The sequence below is a fragment of the Loxodonta africana genome, chromosome 5, assembly GCF_030014295.1.
Source record: "Loxodonta africana isolate mLoxAfr1 chromosome 5, mLoxAfr1.hap2, whole genome shotgun sequence".
Lineage (NCBI taxonomy): Eukaryota > Metazoa > Chordata > Mammalia > Proboscidea > Elephantidae > Loxodonta > Loxodonta africana.
The window spans coordinates 1,857,691-1,878,397 of NC_087346.1; the positions used below are offsets into that span (position 1 = coordinate 1,857,691).

Genomic DNA, 20,707 nt, shown 5'->3' on the forward strand with positions numbered 1-20,707 from the left:
AACTCTAACATACCTAACAACAAGTTTGTAGTATGGAGCCCTGGTGGCACAGTGGTTAAGCGCTCACCTGCTAGCCAGAAGGTTGGTGGTACGAATCCACCAGAAGCTCCATGGGAGAAAGATGTGGCAGTCAGCTTCCACAAAGATTACAGCCTTGGAGACTCTATGGGGCACTTCTACTCTGTTCTGTAGGGTTGCAATGAGTTGGAATCCACTTGTCAGCAATGGATTTGGGGGTTGTTGTTGTTATTGTTATTTTTTTTAAGTTTGTAGTTTTTTGTTTGTTTTTTTTTAGCAGCCATAAAAAACCAACGCAGGGCATTTACCAGTATGGTGAATTATCACAAATATGGACTGTCTGAATTGTAGCATTAAGGAAATGCAAAATTTTTTCTTTTTTTTTAGCTTATGGAACTTCTCTTTTATTTTCTTTTTTCTTGGCTTTAAGTGAGGTTCACAGTTCAAGTTAGTTTCTCACACAAAAACTTATACACACATTGTTATGCGACCCTAGTTGCTCTCCCTATAATGTGACACCACACTCCTCCTTTCCACCCCGGATTTCCCATGTCCGTTCAACCAGCGCCTGCCCCTTTTTGCCTTCTCATCTCACCTCCAGACAGAAGCTGCCCATTTAGCTTACGTAACATTTAAATAAAAAATTTTTTTTAAAGTAGGGAGAACAGGAAAGACTAGAATTATTTACACCCAATATTTAAGCAGGGGTTGATATCTCTGCCTTCTCATCTTGCCTCTGAACAGGAGCTGCCCATTTAGTCTCATGTATCTACATGAGCTAAGAAGCGCTCTCCTCATGAGTATCATTTTATGTCTTATAGTCCAGTCTAATCTGTGTCTGAAGAGTTGGCTTCGGTAATGATTTCAGTTCTGGGCTAACAGAGTGTCTGGGGGCCGTGTCTTCTGGGGTCCCTCCAGTCTCAGTCAAACCATTAAGTCAGTTCTTTTTCTTTTAATTTGAGGTCTGCACCCCACTTTTCTCCTGCTCTGTCAGGGACTCTGTTGTGTTCCCTATCAGGGCAGTCACTGGTGGTAGCCAGGCTACCATCTAGTTCTTCTGGTCTCAGCCTGATGGAGTCTCTGGTTTATGTGGCCTTTTCTGTCTCTTGGGCTCATATTTTCCTTGTGTCCTTGGTGCTCTTCATTCTCCTTTGCTCCAGGTGGGTTGGGACCAATTGATTCATCTTAGATGGCCACTTGCTAGCTTTTAAGATACCAGATGCCACTCACCAGAGTGGGATGCAGAGCATTTTCCTAATAAACTTTGTTATGCCAGTTGACCTAGATGTCCCCTGAAAACATGGTCCCCAGACCCCTGCTACTCAGTCCCTCAAAGCATTTGGGGGTATTCAGAAACTTCTTAGCTTTTGGTTTAGTCCAGTTGTGCTGACTTACCCTGTATTGTATGTACAAATGCAACATATTTTGTTGCTTTCCTGCACACAACATAATTCAAACTCAGCAAAAGAACTTTGCCTATGAATATTCTTTAAGAGATCACTCTAATTAGAAAATGAGAATAATTGAAATTAGTAGAAAGATGGCTTGTATGCAGTATCCTTAAAAATAATTGTTTTCTCAGTCACAGGAAAATTGTTTCATTAATTTAAATACTCCATCCCCCAAAAAACTTATTTACAGTTAATTTGGAAAAAAAGAAACACTTTAGCTGATACAAAGCTAAATCTGTTAGCTCCAGTTTGAATTAACATAATCTCCAAATTGCGGTAGACTCAATTCGTGAAGCTCTCTCTGAATGTGAAGAGCACTTATACCCTCGTAGCCCCAAGTGGAGGAATGCACTCTACCTGTTACTCAAGCCTCCCAACCCCCGTAACAACCTGAACCCATGCCACAGGGCATTAGTGCTCTGGGGCTGACTCCTAACAGTTTTTATTAATTTTTCCAAAAACAAACCACTGATGTCTTCATGAGTCCTGGTGACCCAGTGCTTAAGCACTGGGCTGTTAACGAAATGTTGGTGGTTCAAACTCACCTGCTGCTCCATGGAAGAAAGACGTGGCAGTCTGCTTCCATAAAGATTTATAGCCTTGGAAACCCTATGGGGCAGTTCTACTCCGTCCTGTAGGGTCGCCCTGAGTTGGAATCCACTGGATGGGATGGATTTGGTTTCTGGCTTGGTTTAATGTCTTCATTGTTCAGCTCCCTCTTGTGGTGAAGACTTATTCTCATGCTGTTTCTGACTTGTAGATACAAAACAGAAAGAAATGTTGTGAAAGGATAATGTAAACTTGATGGAAAAGGCTGATTTTTTTCATACTATTAGTTTGGACTTTGAATAGCCAAATGGAGGATGCCTCTTCTAGAGTTTCTATTTTTTGAATCATCTCAAATAGCACTTTTGGAACCTACAGTAAACAAAATCAAACAAAGCTAGTTTATCTTTAAAAACAAACAAAATATTTTTATGTCAAATAGCTCTGTAAAATCTCTATGTGGCTAAAGCAGTTTTCTGCAAAACATGGGTTATGAGCTCAGTAGTCCTAAATGAATTTATTGTACTTCCCTGACCTACATTTTTGTTTGTTTGTTTGTTTTTGGAAATGAGTCAACCGTGACGTGGTGAAAGAATCATGGATCACCAGGTGTCTTAGGCTGGGTTCTCTAGAGAAGCAGAACCAGTAAAGCATATACATATATATTGCAAGTGATTTATATCAAGGAAATGGCTCACAAGGTTGTAGAGCCTAGAAGGTCTCAAGTCCATGGATCAGGATAGAGGCTTCTCCTGATGCATGTAGCTGAAGGGGCTGGTGAACCCAAGATTGGCAGGTCAGAGAGCAGGGCTCTTGCTCACAGGCTGGGAAGAGCCATGAATCCCAAGATCAGCAGGTAAGATGGCAGGTAAGCTGCTAGCTCAAGTACCAAGAACTGGAAGTCAGACAAACAGGAGCCAGCTGCAGGATCCAGAGCGAGCAAAAGCCTGAGAGTCTTGCCAGAAAGTCCACTTTTTTTTGATGAGGGCCACATCATTGAGGAAACTGCCTTTCAACTGATTGGCTACTCACAGCAGATCTCATCATGGAAGTGATCACAACATCATACAACTGCCAAACTACATCATAACTGCCAAACCACTGAGAATCATGGCCCAGCCAAGTTGACACACAACCTTAACAATCACACCAGGGAAAGGTACCTTCTAGGTAATCATATGCACAAACTATACAGAATTAAATGGTAGTATGTAGATACCCTTACCTACTAGCAGCTTCCTGAGTTTCTTCTAGATGCTAGAACTAGTTCTCTATCTGGGGCAGAGGGATATAGTTTCTCCAAAACAGAAAAATCTTAAGTAGCTTAAAATGGAGCTTGAAATAAAAAAAGGAGCCATATTCCAACTTACTGTGTGAGTGGTAGATTAACCAGGGGAGTTGTATCCATTCCATACCCATTTATATTAGTCCCTAAAAGGAAAGTAAGTTATCCCAACAGTCCCAATAGGATGGAGACATGAGAGAAATTTCTCTACCCTGCCCATTTGTGTGTGTGTGTGTGTGTTTCTACAGAGACACCACTTATCTAGGTAAGACAGCAAGCTCAGCTATGTGGTACGCAGCCGGAAACCTGAAAGTGAAAGACTTCTGAGCAGACGATAGCTATTTCAAAGTTCAAGCCCTTCACTCTGCAGAAGAACCACCCTGACACAGTCACCGTGGAACATGAGATTCCAGCTTCAGGGCCTCCAGCACAATGAGAAGTGAGAGCCAACAAGAGAGTGGGTGGAGAAACACTAGAAAAATGCGACTGGTTTTCTGAAGCCTCTGTTGCAGTTTTTCAGCACCACAGCTTGAGACCTGCCTACCATAATAGTCTTAGAACATTCTCAGTCAGAGGTTCTCCAACTTCAGTGGTCTTAGGAGTCACCTGGGAACTTGTTAAATACGCAGGTTCCGGGGCGCCACTTGGATAAGCCCCCAGGCACACAGACCACCGAGACTTCCTGCTTCAGGGTGCAGTTCAGTGCATGAGGCTCAAATGACATTCCTGAGCAATTAAGAGCAATTAAGAAAAGATAAGAGTGAGTGGAATGTACCCTGCTAAATGGAACTTGAAAATAACTCTGTGGAAGTAATTTTAAAATCAGAGCAACGATATCTAAAATCATCAGAGGTGGGGATAAAAGAAAGTGTGGCTCTCAAACCAGTAGGACTTGACTAGATAAAGTATCTTTAAAAACAATCAGAATGTTCAGAATTTTCTTCAAAATAATACAGGTGATGTGGGAAGTGGATAGTGCTATAGATATAGATGAGGCCAGACTGAGGGAGCATTGATAATGATTGAAGCTGGCTGAGGGGCACATGGGGGTCCATTATCCTATACTCTGTGTCTTCCATATGTTTTAAATTATAATAAAAAGTTAAAGAAAAAAAAATTTTAAAAACCCAGAAAATTGCTGGCTATATGCATACCAAAAAAGAAGCGTCACAGAAGCAAATATTACTTGTCCTCATATTGTTGACGAGCCCTGGTGGCGTAGCGGTTAAGAGCTCAGCTGCTGACCAAAAGGTTGACAGTTCAAATCCACCAGGCGCTCCTTGGAAACCCTCTGGGGCAGTTCTACTCTGTCCTATAGGGTCCCCCCTACAAGTCAGAATTGACTCGAGGGCAACCAGTTAATACTGTGGAAGCAATTGACTTTGTATTTCCTGTTCCCATAGGCAAATGAATCCCTACTGTGAAGTGGGTATATCAGGTATCACTAAGCATTACATTTACCTAAGTTGGAAACTCCCCTCGTTCTGATTCCCTGCCCAGCCTGCAAGCCTCTGATTATCGATCTACCTTCAGGGAAAACATGCTCTGATCAGACCAGCACAGTGTCTCGATCCTGTGATGGTCATATTCTTCGTTGTTTGTGACTAAACTAGGATTCTGGTTTTGTACACTAGTTTTATGAGTTGTGTTAATGAGTTTGTCCTGAAAGGTCAGGTGCTGTTCTTAGCATGCTGACAAAATATCCAGATTCCGAGCCTATAAAGGCCAGGGAAACCACTGAGGTAAGGAAAATGTCCCAAGGTAATGAATGAATGTCTCCTCATGGAACCTCTAGGAAGAAGCCAGCCAGGTGAAGAAACACCCCATCTAGATTGTGGTTGCCTTCCTTGAATTTCTGGAACAATAGCTATAACTTATTGAATATTTACTATGCAGCATTGTACTGGGCACTTTCCTTTTGGTATTTCACTTAATTTTCACAGTAAAAACAAAATCATGATATGTAACTACTGGGAAATATTTCCATGCAAACTAGTTAAAAGGATAAAAGAAATACATGAAAGAGATTGTTCATGAATCTGGAAAAACTTACTGCGTATAATCTATAATGCCATATTTTTAAATCTTCCGGCTGCAATGCCATATGATTTTACACATATATACATAAAGCAAAACAACCCCAAACCCGTGGCTGTCCAGTCAATTCCAACTCATAGCGACCCTATAGGACAGAGTAGATTTGCCCCGTAGAGTTTCCAAGGAGCGCCTGGTGGATTTGAACTGCCAGCCTTTTGGTTAGTAGCTGTAGCACTTAACCACTACGCCACCAGGGTTTCCTACATATATGTATATGGCTATTATTAAACATTATTTTTCTAAGTGAAATTTCAGTGACAATCCCCATTTCATTACAAGGAAATGCAAAGATTTTACCATTTACAATAATATTACTGGTAAATCCATTTCACCAGGCACTTGTAAACCCATACTGTCTGAGACACTGAAAGTGAACGGACAGTTAGGGAGCCACTACAGAGCTCTTATTCTTCCCTCAGGATACCTGAATCCTTTCTGTGTAAGGCATGTGCCCGTCTGGCATTCTGTGTCAATTCGCATATTAAACATTAGTAAGGCTGAACTTCCATGTTCTTACAAAAACAAAATTCCAATATCTTTCCCACACTCCAGTGGATCGTCCTCTGTATCCCTTGGGGTACACATGCTGTACTTTACTATTCTGTTTGGTAGAAAAATACTTGTTAACTCTCTCTCTTTCTTTCCTCCAGTTGCCATCAAGATAATTTCAATTCATGGTGACCCTGTGTATGTCAGAGTAGAACTGTGCTCCAAAGAATTTTTAATGGCTCATTTTTCAAAAGGTGATCAGCAGGTCTTTCTCCTGAGGTGCCTCTGGGTGGACTTGAACCTCCAACCTTTCGGTTAACAGCCAAGTGTGTTAACCATTTGCATCACCCAGCGACTCCAGAAGACGCTATTTATGTTTTTATCTTCTCATTTTTTGAAGACTCCTTTCCATTCCAAAGTCTGGTTCAATAGCCTAGCATTGCTCACAGTGGCAGTTCAGCCCTGATAACTGCTCAGGTACACTGGATATCAAACACGGAAGACTGGTTTGTTCACCAGTGCACGAGCCCTGAGACCCATGTGCCCAGCATCAGCCTTCTGCAGGGCCCAGAATGATGAAATGTAGTGAGAACAGCATGCTTGATCCGAAGGCAAAAGATCTAGACTCCAGTCCTTACTCTATGCCTCTGACCTTTGTGATCTTTAATGCTGTTTCCCCTTTATAAATGAGTCTCATAAAAACTACCCTGCCTATTTCACAGACTTCTTTTAAATATAATCCAGATGACCCCAGTAGCAGACACTGTGGATTAGCTATTTTTCCCTTGCCCTCCTACCTAAAATTGTTACCGTCCAAAAATTCCTTGCACTGGACCCAGCTCTGGCCAATGAGATTTAAGTGGGGGGAGGGGAGGAGGTGGTCACTAAATGGAGCCTCCAAGAAAAAAAAAAAGCTACATAAAAAAGATACACTCCTTTGCCATCCCGCCTTCATCTCAACCATCCAACCCATAGCAACGAGAGTGACTTTTAAAAACAGTAAAATCAGTCATGTGCTTGCCCTGCTGAAAACGCTTCAATGGCTTTCCATTGCAGTTAGAGTAAAATCTAAACTATTTACAGTGGCCTAGCTCCCTCTGTCTCTCCAGTGTCGTTCAGTCCGTTCTCCCCACTCCCTGTACTCCAGCCAGACCTTCTGTTCCTGGAGCTTGCCAAGCATTTTCCTGGCTTGAAGCCTTTACACCTGCTGATTCCTCTGCCTAGTGTTCTCCCTCTAGCTCTGTGCTGGCTAGCTCGCTCTCAACCTTCAGCAGCAATCAGCTCAAACCATCCCTGACCATCCTGTCTTAGAAGGCTTCGCCATTTACCCTTGACCTCATCACCCAGTTTGTCTCATTCTGAGCACTTATTCAAATCCACAGTTATTTGGTGTACTTATTTATTGGTTTTCTGTCTTCTACCACTAGAATACAAGCTTCTCTGGGGTTGGGACCTGTCTTGTTTTTTGCTATATTCTCAGCCCCAGTGCTTGGAACATATGAGACATTCAATACTGGTTGAAGAAATGAATGAGTCTTCCCTGTGGATTTCCATCTTCTATTGGTTACCTTTTTTTCATCAATGAAATTCTTGGCCAAGCAAGAGTGAGTAGTAGGAATGACAAGTGCTTAATACAAGACATTCAGGGTACTCAGGTGACTTCCCAGAGGGGCAGACAGAGGAGCCAACTTTGTGGCAAAAACAAAAGAAAACAAACAAAAATAAAGTAGGAGAACAATTATGACTGGATGAGAAAGAATGTAATAAAAGGTACTGCGTCCCCATCATGGCCAAATAACTATCTGAATTCCCATTGCGATAGACAACTCAGGGAGTCCTGGGAGAAGACAGCTGGAGGAGAAGGTGTTCAAGATACAATGCCTGCTTCCTGCAAACTCAACGTCATTTCCCCGGGTGAAGCAGCCTTCCATGTCTATTTAAATTCCCATTCCTCTTCATGCCCTTTCCTCACACACCTCTTCTATCCTATCACCAACTGCTCTGACTCATCTCCGTTAGGGTTCTCTATATCGGATACATTTCAACCCAAGAACGAGGCGGCAAACTTCCCTGAAAGAGCAGGGGCCCTGAAGGCAGACAAATCTGACATTAAATCCTGGCTTTATCCCTTTCCAACAGTATCATTTTAGAAAAGTTACCTCACTTCTCTAAAAGAAGCATTAATACCTACCTTGTAAGAGTTATTGTGAAGACTAAATGAGATAATGGAAACCCTGGTGGCGTAGTGGTTAAGAGCTATGGCTGCTAACCAAAACATCAGCAGTTCGAATCTACCAGCCGCTCCTTGGAAAATCTATTGGTCAGTCTACTCTGTTCTATAGTGTTGCTATGAGTCGCAGTCGACTAAACAGTAACGAGTTTAGATGAGATAATATATAAAGCAAAAGCCTGGCCCAGAATAGAACAGAGTAATAAGGCTTTTAACTTCAAAGGAAGCAAAGTGGAGTTGAGAGGAATTTAATGAGAAAAAGGAAAAGGTGTCTGTGAAAAACCTCCAGCAAACATCACATTTAAGTCAAGAGCATTCTCTTTAAGATTAGGAACAAGACATGGGAGTCAGCTCTCGCCTCTCCTATTTAATATTGTGTTAGCTATCTTGGCCAGTGTAATAAAATAAGATAAAGGTTATTGGAAAGAATGTAAAAAAGCTGTTCTTATTTGCAGATGATATGATTATTTCTGTGGACTACCAAAAAAATCCAATTAATAATACTTTACTTTGTTCCTGGATACAAAAATCAACATATGAAAATTAATTGCATGTCCATATACCAAAACCAACCAAATAGAAAATGAAACTATTTAAAGAGGCCTTTAAAAAGCAACAAAAATTAAAGTATCTAGAATTAAATCTGTTAAAAGATATTTGAGTCTCTAAGAAGAAAAATAAAACTTTATTGAAAAAGAAAGAAAACCTAATTAAAGAAAAATAAATGGAATAATTTACCATATTCTTGGATAGAAAGACTCGACACTGTTAATATATCAATTCTCCTGAGTTGATAGAAAAATTCAAAGCAATTCTAGTAAGGCCCTTCATAGACTTTAATAGCTGAATCTAAACTTTGTGTAGAAGAACAGAGGCCCAGGAATAACCAAGACTGTGGAAGAAGAGCAACATGAGGCTCTTGCTCTCCCAAATATCAAGATATAAAGCTATAGACATTAAGAATGTGTGGTAACTGCCCAGGAATAGACAGACCAATGGAAAAAAAGCAACCCAGAAACAGATCCATGTGCGCGTGGAGCTTCTGTTGATGATAAGTGGCTACTACAGTGGTTAAGTGCTGACCTACTAGCTGAAAAGTTGGCAGTTCAACCCACTCAAAGAGCCTCAGAAGATAGGCTTGGTGATCTCCTTCCAGAAGGTCACAGCCTTAAAAACTCTATAGAGCAGCTCTACTCTGCACCCATGGGATCGCCCTGAGCTGGAACTGACTCAACAGCACCTAACAACAATAGGTCGGTAGGAAAAGGGTGGAGTACTTCATGAACGGTGTCAGAACAATCAGATATTCGTGTGAAAAAAAATACAAAATCAGATCCTTACCTCAAACTACAAATATCAATTCCAAGTAGACTAAGGACTTGTGAAAAATGCAACCATAAAACATTTAGCAGAACATGCACCTGGAACAAGTCTTTTACTTTAGGATAAGAACATTTTCTTAAGACACGAAAGCACAAACCATACATAAAATGATTGATAAATTCAACTGCGTTAAAATTAAGAACATCTGTTCTTTGAAAGACAGCCTTAAAAGAGTGAAAAGACAACCCATCAGCAGGGAGAGGATAGCTGCCTCACATATAATCCACAGCTGTATCCAGAATATGTTAAGAACTCCTGCAAATCAATAAGAAAAGACAACTTCAGGCACAGCAACATACCGTTTTTCAATCAGCAGATTTTAAAAATGTTACACTTTGATACTGTCAAGTATTGCTTTAAAAAAAAAAAGAAAAGACAAAACTCAATAGAAAAATGGGCAAAAGGCATTGACAGGAATTTCTCAGAAAATGAAGTACGTGTAACAAATAAATGATGAAAAGACAAAATCATTAGGGACCATTTCACTCTCACAAGATTCACCAAAAAAAGAAAGAAAAAAAATTGGACAGCATCAAGTGTCGACAAGTCCTGTCTCAGAGTCTTTGCATGTGCTCTCTCCCCGGCGCCTAGAATATTCTTCCTTCAGACCTTCCTGTGGCTTGTTGAGTTCCTTCAGAGCTGGTTCAGATGTTACCCCTCTGAGAGGCTTTTCCCGACCAAATATCCAAATAATGCCCCTCCCGCCTCCATCACTCTTTATCCTTTTACTCTGCTTTATTAATGTCTTCAAAGCACTTGTTGCTATTTTGCCACCTTTATTCTCACTGTCTGTATATGTGTGTGTGTGTCTGTGTGTGTGTTTGCAGGTAGTCCCCGACTTACGATGTATTCGAGTTACCACAAACCCTACTTGCAACCGTCCATTTATTGGTACATTTTATCATTAGTAATGTATTGCATTGTGTAATTTGCTGATGTTATCATTCTCAGATGTTCACTTGCAGATGTTCAATTTTATGATTTACTGTGCAAAACACTGCCAGATTTATAAAGATACTGATAATAAAAGGCAATTAAAAAAAAAAGAGGTATTTGACTTAACATCAGAATTGACTTACGTCTGCGTAATCAGAATGGGACTCCATAAGTGGGGGGCTACCTGCACATGTATACACACAGACATGCATATATATACGTTGTTACTGTTTTACAGTATGTTTTGAAAGTAGGCTGCTGACATGCTGAGTGATTTCCAGATGGTGACCACTGTGGAGAACAGTATGATTATGTAGGAAACAAATGACAATCAAATACAAGATACCGACCATAATGATGTAGAGACTATTATACATAATCAGGTATAAGCGGAGTGAATGAGAGTAGTTCCTCCTCCTTCCCACCATAGACCTGTTGTTATTACTTTGTGGAACATTTTGAAAGCAGGTGTCTAGGTCATGTAGTGCTGCAACAACAGAAATACCAGAAGTTGGACGGCTTTAACAAAGAGAAGTTTATTCTCTCACAGTCCAGTAGGCTAGAAGTCCGAATTCAGGTGCCAGTTCCAGGGGAAGCCCCCCTCTTTCTGTGGGTTCTGGAGGAAGGTCTTGTCATCAGTCTTCCCTTAGTCTGGGAGCATCTCAGCACAGGAACCTCAGGTCCAAAGAATGAGCTCTGCTCCTGGCGCTGCTTTCTTGATGGTACGAGGTCCCCCTATCTCTCTGCTGGCTTCTCTCTTATATATCTCAAAGAGATTGGCTTAAGACACTAATCTTACATATCTCATCAATATAACTGCCACTAATGCATCTCATTTCATCACAGTGATAGGATTTACAACACACAGGGAAATCACATAAAATGGTGGACAGTCACACAATACTGGGACTCATGGCCAAGCTAAGTTGACAGGTATTTTGGGGGGACACAATTCAATCCATGACAGCAGGTTGCTGACATCAGGACACTTCGTCCCTAAATACTTCCACATGCATCTCCTAAGAATGGAGACATTCTCCTATATAACTTCAATACCAAAAATCACACCAAAGAAGACCAACAATCATTCCTAATACCATCTAACACACGTCTGTATTCAGATTTCCAAGCACCCTTTCTTTTGTAGGCCTCACTCTACAACATATCAAATATATTAAAATGCACCCACAGTACTGTAAGGTTTTTTATGAAAAAAAAATCATTTTGCCTCTGAAATAAGTTAGCCATAATTAAGCCATTTAATTCATGATTAGTTATAGTTCTTCAGTAAACAGGGTGTTCTTTAAATGTGAAATAATTTAATCTGCTAATTGTCTTCAAATATAATTATTCCGTCACGAATACGAAAATTTTCACAATTAATGACTTCAACATAAATTTTAGCTGTAAACATTTAATTAAACACTTCTTAATTTTGATTGGAAACCCTGGTGGCGTAGTGGTTAAGTGCTACTGATGCCAACCAAAGGGTCTGCAGTTGGAATCTGCTAGCCGCTCCTTGGAAACTCTGTGGGGCAGTTCTCCTCTGTCCTATAGGGTCACTATGAGTCGGAATCGACTCGACGGCACTGGGTTTGGTTTTTGGTTAATTTTGATTTATCAATTTTATCTCTATATTTTGAGTTGTTTTTTTTTTTTTTTTCCAGGTCTCAGTAATTCTCATAGGCCCCCTGTGGTTTTAGGCGTGGTGCAGAATCTGTCTCCTGGATAGAGACCTTGTAGGGGCAGATTGGATAGAGTGACTCAGTGTGTGGTCTCCAAAACGAAAACTAATTTAAGTTCAGAACCTCATTCCTAAAGCAGCTGCCGTTGACCAGGTTCCAAAAGCTGGGCTGTAGTGAGCAGCCCTGAGGCTCTGCAGGGGAGAGAGGTCAAAGCGGTCTCCTAGGAGACATTAGCTTCCTGCCTGTGCAGCGGTAATGGGCCCCCTCTTCTGGAGCAGCACGTGATCTGAGCGAGCCTCTAGGTGCTGGCCAGAGGCTCCAGATTAAGGCACAAGGTTCAGAAGAGCTAGGTGGCTTTTTATTTTGTTTTGTTCTGCTTCTGATAAGAAGTATACCTAAAATTGAGGATAGCTATTTGAATTCAATTTGTAAGGCCCAGAATGATTCTGGCTATAATAAATTTGGACATGATGGATGATAAAAAGCAGAGAAGTTTGTATTAGAAACCACATTGTCAATTGTAGAAATATGAAGTCCTACTTATGCTTGTAAGAGGATTTGATTAGTATAAATCAATCTAATCATGACTGTCTTAAGATTTTAAAGGGGACCAAACCTGCTGTCATCAAGTCCATTCTGACTCGTAGCAGCCCTACAGGACAGAGTAGAACCACTCTGCAGGGTCTCCAAGGAGTCCCTCGTGGATTTGAACTGCTGACCTTTTGGTTAGCAGCCATAGCTCTTAACCACTACACCACCAGGGTTTCCTTAAAGGGGATGGATACTATTATTGTCCCATTTTGCAGATGGTACAATAGAGATTTGTAATACAGCTCATAGGGTCTTGCTGAGATTGAGCTTGCAGAACTGGACTTTGCTTACCATTATGATGCAGAAGAAAAAGATGGAGGGAGTTCAGTATTGTATGTTCATTCTCTTTTTAAAACTAAGAAATGCTTCGTTAAGCTTAGCAAAGAAGTTCAAAGTAGAGTGACTTCATTTTTCCTTTAATGTGACAAAACTCCCGGAAGACACATGTTCTCAGCCAAGTCTTAATGCCATATTGCTATAGGATTGTGCTGGGCATAAGTTGCCCATTTTCACAAAGCATGACTCAGCCATCACGTCTGGAATTTTTTCTTCTAGGAGCTCAATTGTTAAAAGAATCAAGAGGAATCACTTGAGGATATGAGTAATTTTCAAATGGTGAACACTGGGGAAAAGGATGATTGTACAAAAAACAAATGGCATTCAGATATGAGATGCTGACCAAGAAGATATGGAGACTATTATGCGTAATCAAAGCTCCTATAAGCAGAATTAATGAGAACAGCTCCTCCTTCTTCCACCATAATTGGTGCAAAGAATGGAATAAAGGGAAGGTACTTACAAAGCCTCGGGCAGTGGCTCCTGTAAAGCAAAGGATATACAGTTAGTTCCCGACTTACAAGGTATTAGTTACCACAAGCCACACTTACAATCATGTTTGTTTTTGTTTATTTTACTCTTAGTAATATGTACTACATACAATGTTAAAATATACCTGTAAGTTTAAAGGCAATGTTTCCAACTCCCAAAGACAAATAAAGATCCAGTTTATAAAGATACTGATAATAAATACAATAATAATAAAACTAAAAAAAAATGAGGTGTTCAATTTATGTCAGAATCAATTTACAATGAAGTCATAGAAACAGAACCCCGCTGTAAGTCAGGGACTACCTGTACTACTTCAGTAGTTATTTTCTTGTAGCCACAAAGTCAGGAAGCAAAGAAGACACACCTGCCAACTGTTAAGGCTGCTTTACAGACTACTCCTTTACATTAGTAGTCTTTAGATCACTCATCTTTATCACTAACAATCGTCTGAGCAAGCACTCCCAATATATGTTTACTGATTCATATAAAATTGTAATCACTAATGGACCACATCTACCACGGCCTCCACCAGACTGAGTCCAGTAAAACTAGACCGTGCCCGGCTACCACCAGACTGCTCTGACAGGGATCACGATAGAGGGTCCCGGAGAGCTGGAGAAAAAAGTGGAACAAAATTCTAACTCAAAAAAAAAAAAAGACCAGACTTGCTGGCCTGACAGAGACTGGAGAAAGCCTGAGATTATGGCTCCTGGATACCTTTTCAGCTCAGTAATGAAATCACTCCTGAGATTCACATTTCAGCCAAAGATTGAACAGACCCATGGAACAAAACCAGACTAAAGGGGCACACCAGCCCTGGGACAGGAACTAGAAGGAAGGAGGGAACAGAAAAGCTGGTAATAGGGAACCCAGGGTTGAGAGGGGAGAGTGCTGACATGTCATGGGGTTGTTAACCAATGTTATAGAACAATGCGTGTACTGACTGATGAGAAACTAGTTTGTCCTGTAAACCTTCATAACCTTCGTATAAAGTAAAGTAAGTAAATAAATAAATGTTAAGTATTAATAAAATAAAATTATAATCACAATCTGTACTATTAAGTAGATTAAGAAACATACACAAAATAGAAAATTAAAAGGATGAGAAGATAAAATTTTTTTAAATAATTATTTTATTTTGCTTATTTTAAATTAACAGTTTTTTTTTTTTTTTAATTCACACAGACAACACACACACATGCCTATTTTGCTAATAATATTGTTCAGTGAGTGTCCTGGGATTAAACATGTTTCATTATTTTGGAAATCTTGGATTAACACTTCATGATAAAGCAAGGTGAAAGTCTGTTGCTAAATTCAGCTTATATTGATACTTGCATTTAATAATTATCAAAGCTAGAAAGAAAAAAGACCTTCAGTGCAATGGGATTCTCTTTACACATTGCCTTTTTGGCTTTGGGTTTATAATTCTGCCAAAAATGATTGGCTGGGCCACAATTTTACAAGGGATTAGTCTACTATGCAAATAGGGTATGGAAAACTTCACTACCGTTCAGAAGAGCCTGGAGCTGGGGGTGGCCTTTGAGCCTGAGGTCCCTGTGCTGAGAACCTCCTATAGAGCTGTAACACTGAAGGTGGCAAGAGATGGCACGGAACAGTACAGCGGTACAAGCGGCACAGAAATGGTGACGGTAGCACAAGCAGCAGAAACCAGGAGACCTGTGCAAGGCAGCTGCAGTGGGATTGCTGACCCACGGAGCTAGCGAGAGCTGAGCGTCTTTGGGCGGGAGGCTTGCTGGTGGAGTGGCAGTTGTTGGTGGAGCTGAAGCATTTTAACAGTTGCCTGATCGGGGCAGAGGCCGAAAGAAGACCTGGCGCAGGCACAACCGAGAGAAGGGCTGCCTGCCTGCAGGCATGTTGGATAAGAAGGGGAGAGCTATCCGGGTTGGAAGCTATTTTACTTGACAAACTGTATCCTATCTCCTGAGTTGTATCCTGTTACTTACAAGTTGATCCTGATCCGTAGTTGTAACCTGTTACTTCCCTAATAAAGCACGTAATTGTGAGTATGGTCTGTGAGTTCTGTGTGGCCATTGCCAAGAATTATCAAACCAAGAGGAGAAGTACAGAGTGCCATGCAGGGGGGCTGGGCAGGGGGAGGAGGGGAGGAAGGGGGATGACTGGTGCCAAAAATAGTAAAAAAAAAAATTGGAGAGCGGAGGTATGTCTGACATCCACCTCGTAGGAATCACCTTTGTGCTGATCTTGATTCTCCTACCCCCTCAGGAGTTTAGACCAGTTCTGACACTACTAAATCACATGACCTCACAAAGATCTCAGATCCAAATAGAAGTGCATCATAGGCTGGGTTTATTAAACCCTAATCCTGAGTTTTCAATCCCACCAGCCTCCGTGCAAAGGTGTTGCCTGGAATTTATTTGCTAGATTTCCATCTACCCAAATTGTTCTTGGAAACCCTGGTGGGATAGTGGTTAAGTGCTGTGGTTGCTAATCAAAAGTCTGGCAGTTCAAATCCACGAGGTGCTCTTTGGAAACTCTGTGGGGCAGTTCCTCTCTGTCCTATGGGGTTGCTACGAGTCGGAATCGACTCGATGGTGATGGGTTTTTGGTAAATTGTTCTTGCAAATTAGTTAGGTGTTGCATTTATATTTTTAACAGTTTAAATCTTAGTCTAGAAGATTTTTAAACAGGACAGAAAATTTTAACTTTCAAAATGGTCAGATAAGAGAATTTTTTGTAGGTGACACAGAGTTTAAAAAATAAAAAACAAAACCACACATTAGATGGAAACATTCCAAATATCTAACAAAGAGAGATTAAGTGTATTTTTTTTCCTAAAAACAACTACTAAGGTAGCATACTTCTGACAGATACTTGACATTATATAAATGGTCAACAATTTGAATCATGTCTCTGTAAAAGGAGCATATATACCACACCTTTAAGACTGATAAGTGTTTTAATTGAGAAAACCAGTGAACCATCAGAGTGATACAAAACAATTTCATGGTCACTGTGGTGGTTTTAAAATATGTCCACAGATTTTTGCCAGGGCCTTCCATTCACAGGCGGAGCCTAACTCTCCTCCCCTTAAACTCAGGCAGGTCTTTGTGACTGCCACTCTAAATAGAGCGTGACTTCTGAGCTAACTTGGAAAAGGGCTTGGGGCTGTGGCAGGTTTATCTTGGGCCACTTGCTCTGTGTGTCTTCAGCCACCATATAAAAAGTCTGACAACCTTGAGGCCACCATGTGGAGAAACCGCACACAGAGAGAAAGATACCCAAGGAGCCGCAGCTGTTTGAGTCTTCCTTCCCAGCCTTTAGATAACCACAGCCTCAAGCGAGACCCCAAGCCAGGGCCTGTCTAGCCTAGCCAGACTGCTCTCAAGTTCCTAACCTACCGGGACACAACACTATAGGACAGAGTAGAACTGCCCCATAGGGTTTCCAAGGAGCACCTGGTTGGATTTGAACCGCCAACCTTTTGGTTAGCAGCTGTAGCACTTAACTATGCCACCAGGATTTCCACTAGAACACTGAGAGCTAATAAATGATTGTTGTTTTATCTACTAAGTTTTGGGGAAGTTTGTTTTGCAACAATAGATAATACACATATATTAACTCATGTAATCCTCACAATAACCAGTTGCCATTGAGTGACTCCATGTGTGTCAGAGTAAAACTATGCTCCATAAGGCTTGCAACTGCTTATTTTTCAGAAGTAGATCATCAGGCCTTTCTTCTGAGGTGCCTCTGGGTGGACTTGAACTTCCAATCTTTTGTTTAGCAGCTCCCTGGTATGGAGTCACCTTACTGAAAAAAAGCGATTTGGGCATTTGGTCCTGGTTCCAAAGCCCTGCCTCCCCCACTCCCAACCCCACCCCACCCCATGACCTTTACTGGGATTGGCTGTGAGCACCACTCTACAGCTGACTTTTATAGGGATTGGCTGGGGGGACGCCGCCCAGTACCTGACCTTTGCATGGTTTGGCTGGGGGCCCATCTGGTGACAATAAAAACCCTAGAACACGGAGGCTCGGATGAGGCCTCCTGATTGAGGAGAGCCAGGACAGGAGCATGACGCTCCCAGACTGGGTAAACCTGCAACAACGGTGACAAAAGAGGCAGAGAAAACGAGGTGCCAGAAGAGGGGGAGACAATGAACCAACTCAGACAGTGGCATGGAAGGTAAAGACCAAACCCCAGCCGAGAGCTGTGAGGAGCGGCCAACAGCGGAATCCGCTGAGTGACTTCACCAAACAGGTCTGTTTAAAAATTTCCTGATGGGGGAAAATGGATATTGGTTTTGGAGAAGTGTAAGCTGGACCTCTTTGAGACATAAGTGGGTCCCCTTGAGAGGCTGACGCCCCGTGCTGGGACTTGGCAGGAACCTCACCCTATGCATGTCTTCATTTGTTTATATCCTTCTCTGTTATATTAACGTTATTGTTGTACATAGGGTGTTTCCATGAGTTCTCTGTGATCACTGCGATGAATTAGTGAACCCAGTACAGAAAGAGTGCCTGGGGGGAGAACGGCTAGTGCCAGAAATGGTAGAGAAGTTGGAGAATGGCGATATATTTGACCTCTGCCTCAGAGGAACCAGCTTTGTGCTGATTCTTAGGATCAGAGTGGTCTTTTCAATGGGTGTGGAAGAAAAGTCCTTCTATTCTAGAACCTGGGCTCTTTAACCATTTGCATCAGCCAGGACTCTACTCCTTATAATAACCCCATGAATCATTGTCAGCCCTCTTAAAAATGAGGAAATTAAGGTATTGAGAGGCTATACACAACGTGTTATGGACTGGGGTTGGATTCTGCTTTTGAGTTATAAAGAGAGCAGATTAGGCACAGAAGCAAGCACAGATAGGGGACGGCAGATGCCATCCATGTATCATCTAGGACCCAGGAATGTCTGGGGCTATAGACACCGAAAGAGACAAGGATCTTCCCCTACAGTCGTCGCCCAGAATTCAAACTTCTAAGCCTCTCAAACTGAGAGAAAATAAATTTCTGTTTTTCAAAGCCCACTTGTGGTATTTTTGTTACAGCAGCACTAAGAAACTGAGACACCCCTGTTCTCAGAAACAAACTCCACTCACTTAGGACCAATTACTTTTGCCCACACCCTGGGGAGGGTGCCTCCTTAAACTTAAAACCACATCACCTGCCATAAAGAAGGAAGATGCTTTCTGTACAAGATGTTGAAAATTAAGTAGGGGCAGAAGCATAAAGAGTCACATTAAAGTAGCCTCAGGTTTCCTAACTATTGCAATAGTTCAGGAAGGAGAAGGAAAGTTCTTAATTTGAAGTGTCAGTTGAGAATTGAGTTGTCAGAATCTTGATGGCATTTCAGGACTGAATTTTTTATGAATGCTTGGATATATACAGGCTGTGTAGCTGGAGAAGTTTAGCAAGATTAGGAAGAAAATATGCATGGGTTTCCCCTATACTAAAAGAAAAAAGCCCACTTTTACAAATCTCGCTGCTTCCCTCTTCCAGCTATCACTCTGCACTTTGCATTGCAAAACTTTATCATTTTTCCCCAAGCCTCCTAAATGTAATATGTTATTGACATTGCTTTCTCCCAGGTCAGGAGTTAACTTTTACACATTTAACAACATTTTTCTCTGCCCTGCTCTTTGGCCTTGATGCAGTATCTGATATCGTCAACATCATCTTCTTTTTTGAAATTCCTTGATTTGATGACGCATCACCACCACCCTGGATGTCATTTTTTTTTTTTTGCTGTGCACAATTTCTTCAATGATTCCCTTTTTTCCTTTGGTACTGCCACAAACCACATGGATAGAATAGTTTTCTTTCCTTTTGATTATGTTGGGTAAATTTTCTCTTCTTTTTGTGGTTTCTTAAGGCAGAATCTTAGATCATTGATTTGAGTTTTCTTTTTTGTTAAAGTAAGTATCTAATACTATAGATTTCTCTGCAAGACTGCTCTAGCGGCTTCCCAAAATGTTAGTGTTATGTTTTCATTTCCATTCAATTAAAATAATGTCTCTAATTTCCCTTGTAATTTCTTCTTTGGCCGAAATATGCTGTTTAATTTGCAAGTATTGGGGGTATTTTTTCTGCTACAGATTTCTACTTCACTTTAGTTGCGATCAGGGAATATACTATGTAAAACTTAGGTGCTCTCATATTTATTTATAATTTGATACAATTATTTGTATAAAATAAAATACATAATAAAATTGTTATAAAATATATTAAAATTATATCATGTAGGAGTCCCTGGGTGGCTCAAAGAGTTAAGCACTCAGCTACCAACCAAAAGGTTGGCAGTTCAAGTCTACTCAGAGGCACCTTGGAAGACAGGCTGCTGATCCGCTTCGGAATGATTACAGACACTGGAAACCCTGCAGAGCACAGTTCCGCCCTCACACACGTGGAACCTCCATGAGTTGGCATCAGCTTGATGGCAACTGGTTTGATTTTTTGGTTTATATATCATATATATATTATGCATATTTATATATTTTCATATAATTTAATATATAATAGGCCCAAGAATATTGGTCTATCTTTGTGCGTGTTCCATGTATACTTGAAAAGAGTGTGCATTCTGTAACTGTCAGATGGAGTGTTCTGTAAATGTCAACTAGGTCAAGCCGGTTGAGTGTTGTGAAAGGCTTCTAGATTTTTACTTATTTTCTGTCTCCTTGTTCTATCAACTACTAAGAAAGAAGTGTCAAAATCTCCAAACATAATTGTGGGTTTGTCTATTTCCTTCTTTCACTGCCACCACCAACTCTTCTCAGCACCCATGACACTCAAAAGCTGACACCAGTTTTCGCTTCATGTATTTTGAAATTCTGTTACTAGGTGTACATACATTCAGATTGTTATGTCTTGTTGGTGAATTGACCATTTTATCATTTGAAATATCCCTTTTCATACCTGGTAATAGTCTTTGTTTTACAACCTACATTGTCTGATATAATAGAGCCTTTCCAGACTGCTTTGGTTTAGTGTCTATAAGGTGTATCTTTTTTTTTTTTTAATTGTAATTTAGATGAAGGTTTACAGAACTAGTTTCCCATTAAACAGTTAGTACACATATTGTTTTATGACATTGGTTAACAACCCCACGGCATGTCGACACTCTACCTTTTCAACCTTAGGTTCCCTATTACCAGCTTTCCTGTTCCCTCCTGCCTTCTAGTCC

At 40.9% G+C, this 20,707-nt stretch overlaps 1 protein-coding gene across 1 annotated transcript in view; it reads left to right on the top strand.

Annotated features, from left to right (window-relative positions):
- Positions 1 to 13,718, top strand: part of SETD7 (SET domain containing 7, histone lysine methyltransferase) — a 90,231-nt gene extending 76,513 nt beyond the window's left edge. The window contains exon 8 of the mRNA XM_064285304.1: positions 13,267 to 13,718. Coding sequence (XP_064141374.1) covers positions 13,267 to 13,312 — 46 coding nt within the window. The 3' untranslated portion in view covers positions 13,313 to 13,718. The remainder of the gene's footprint in view (positions 1 to 13,266) is intronic.
- The last annotated feature ends 6,989 nt before the right edge of the window (positions 13,719 to 20,707 follow it).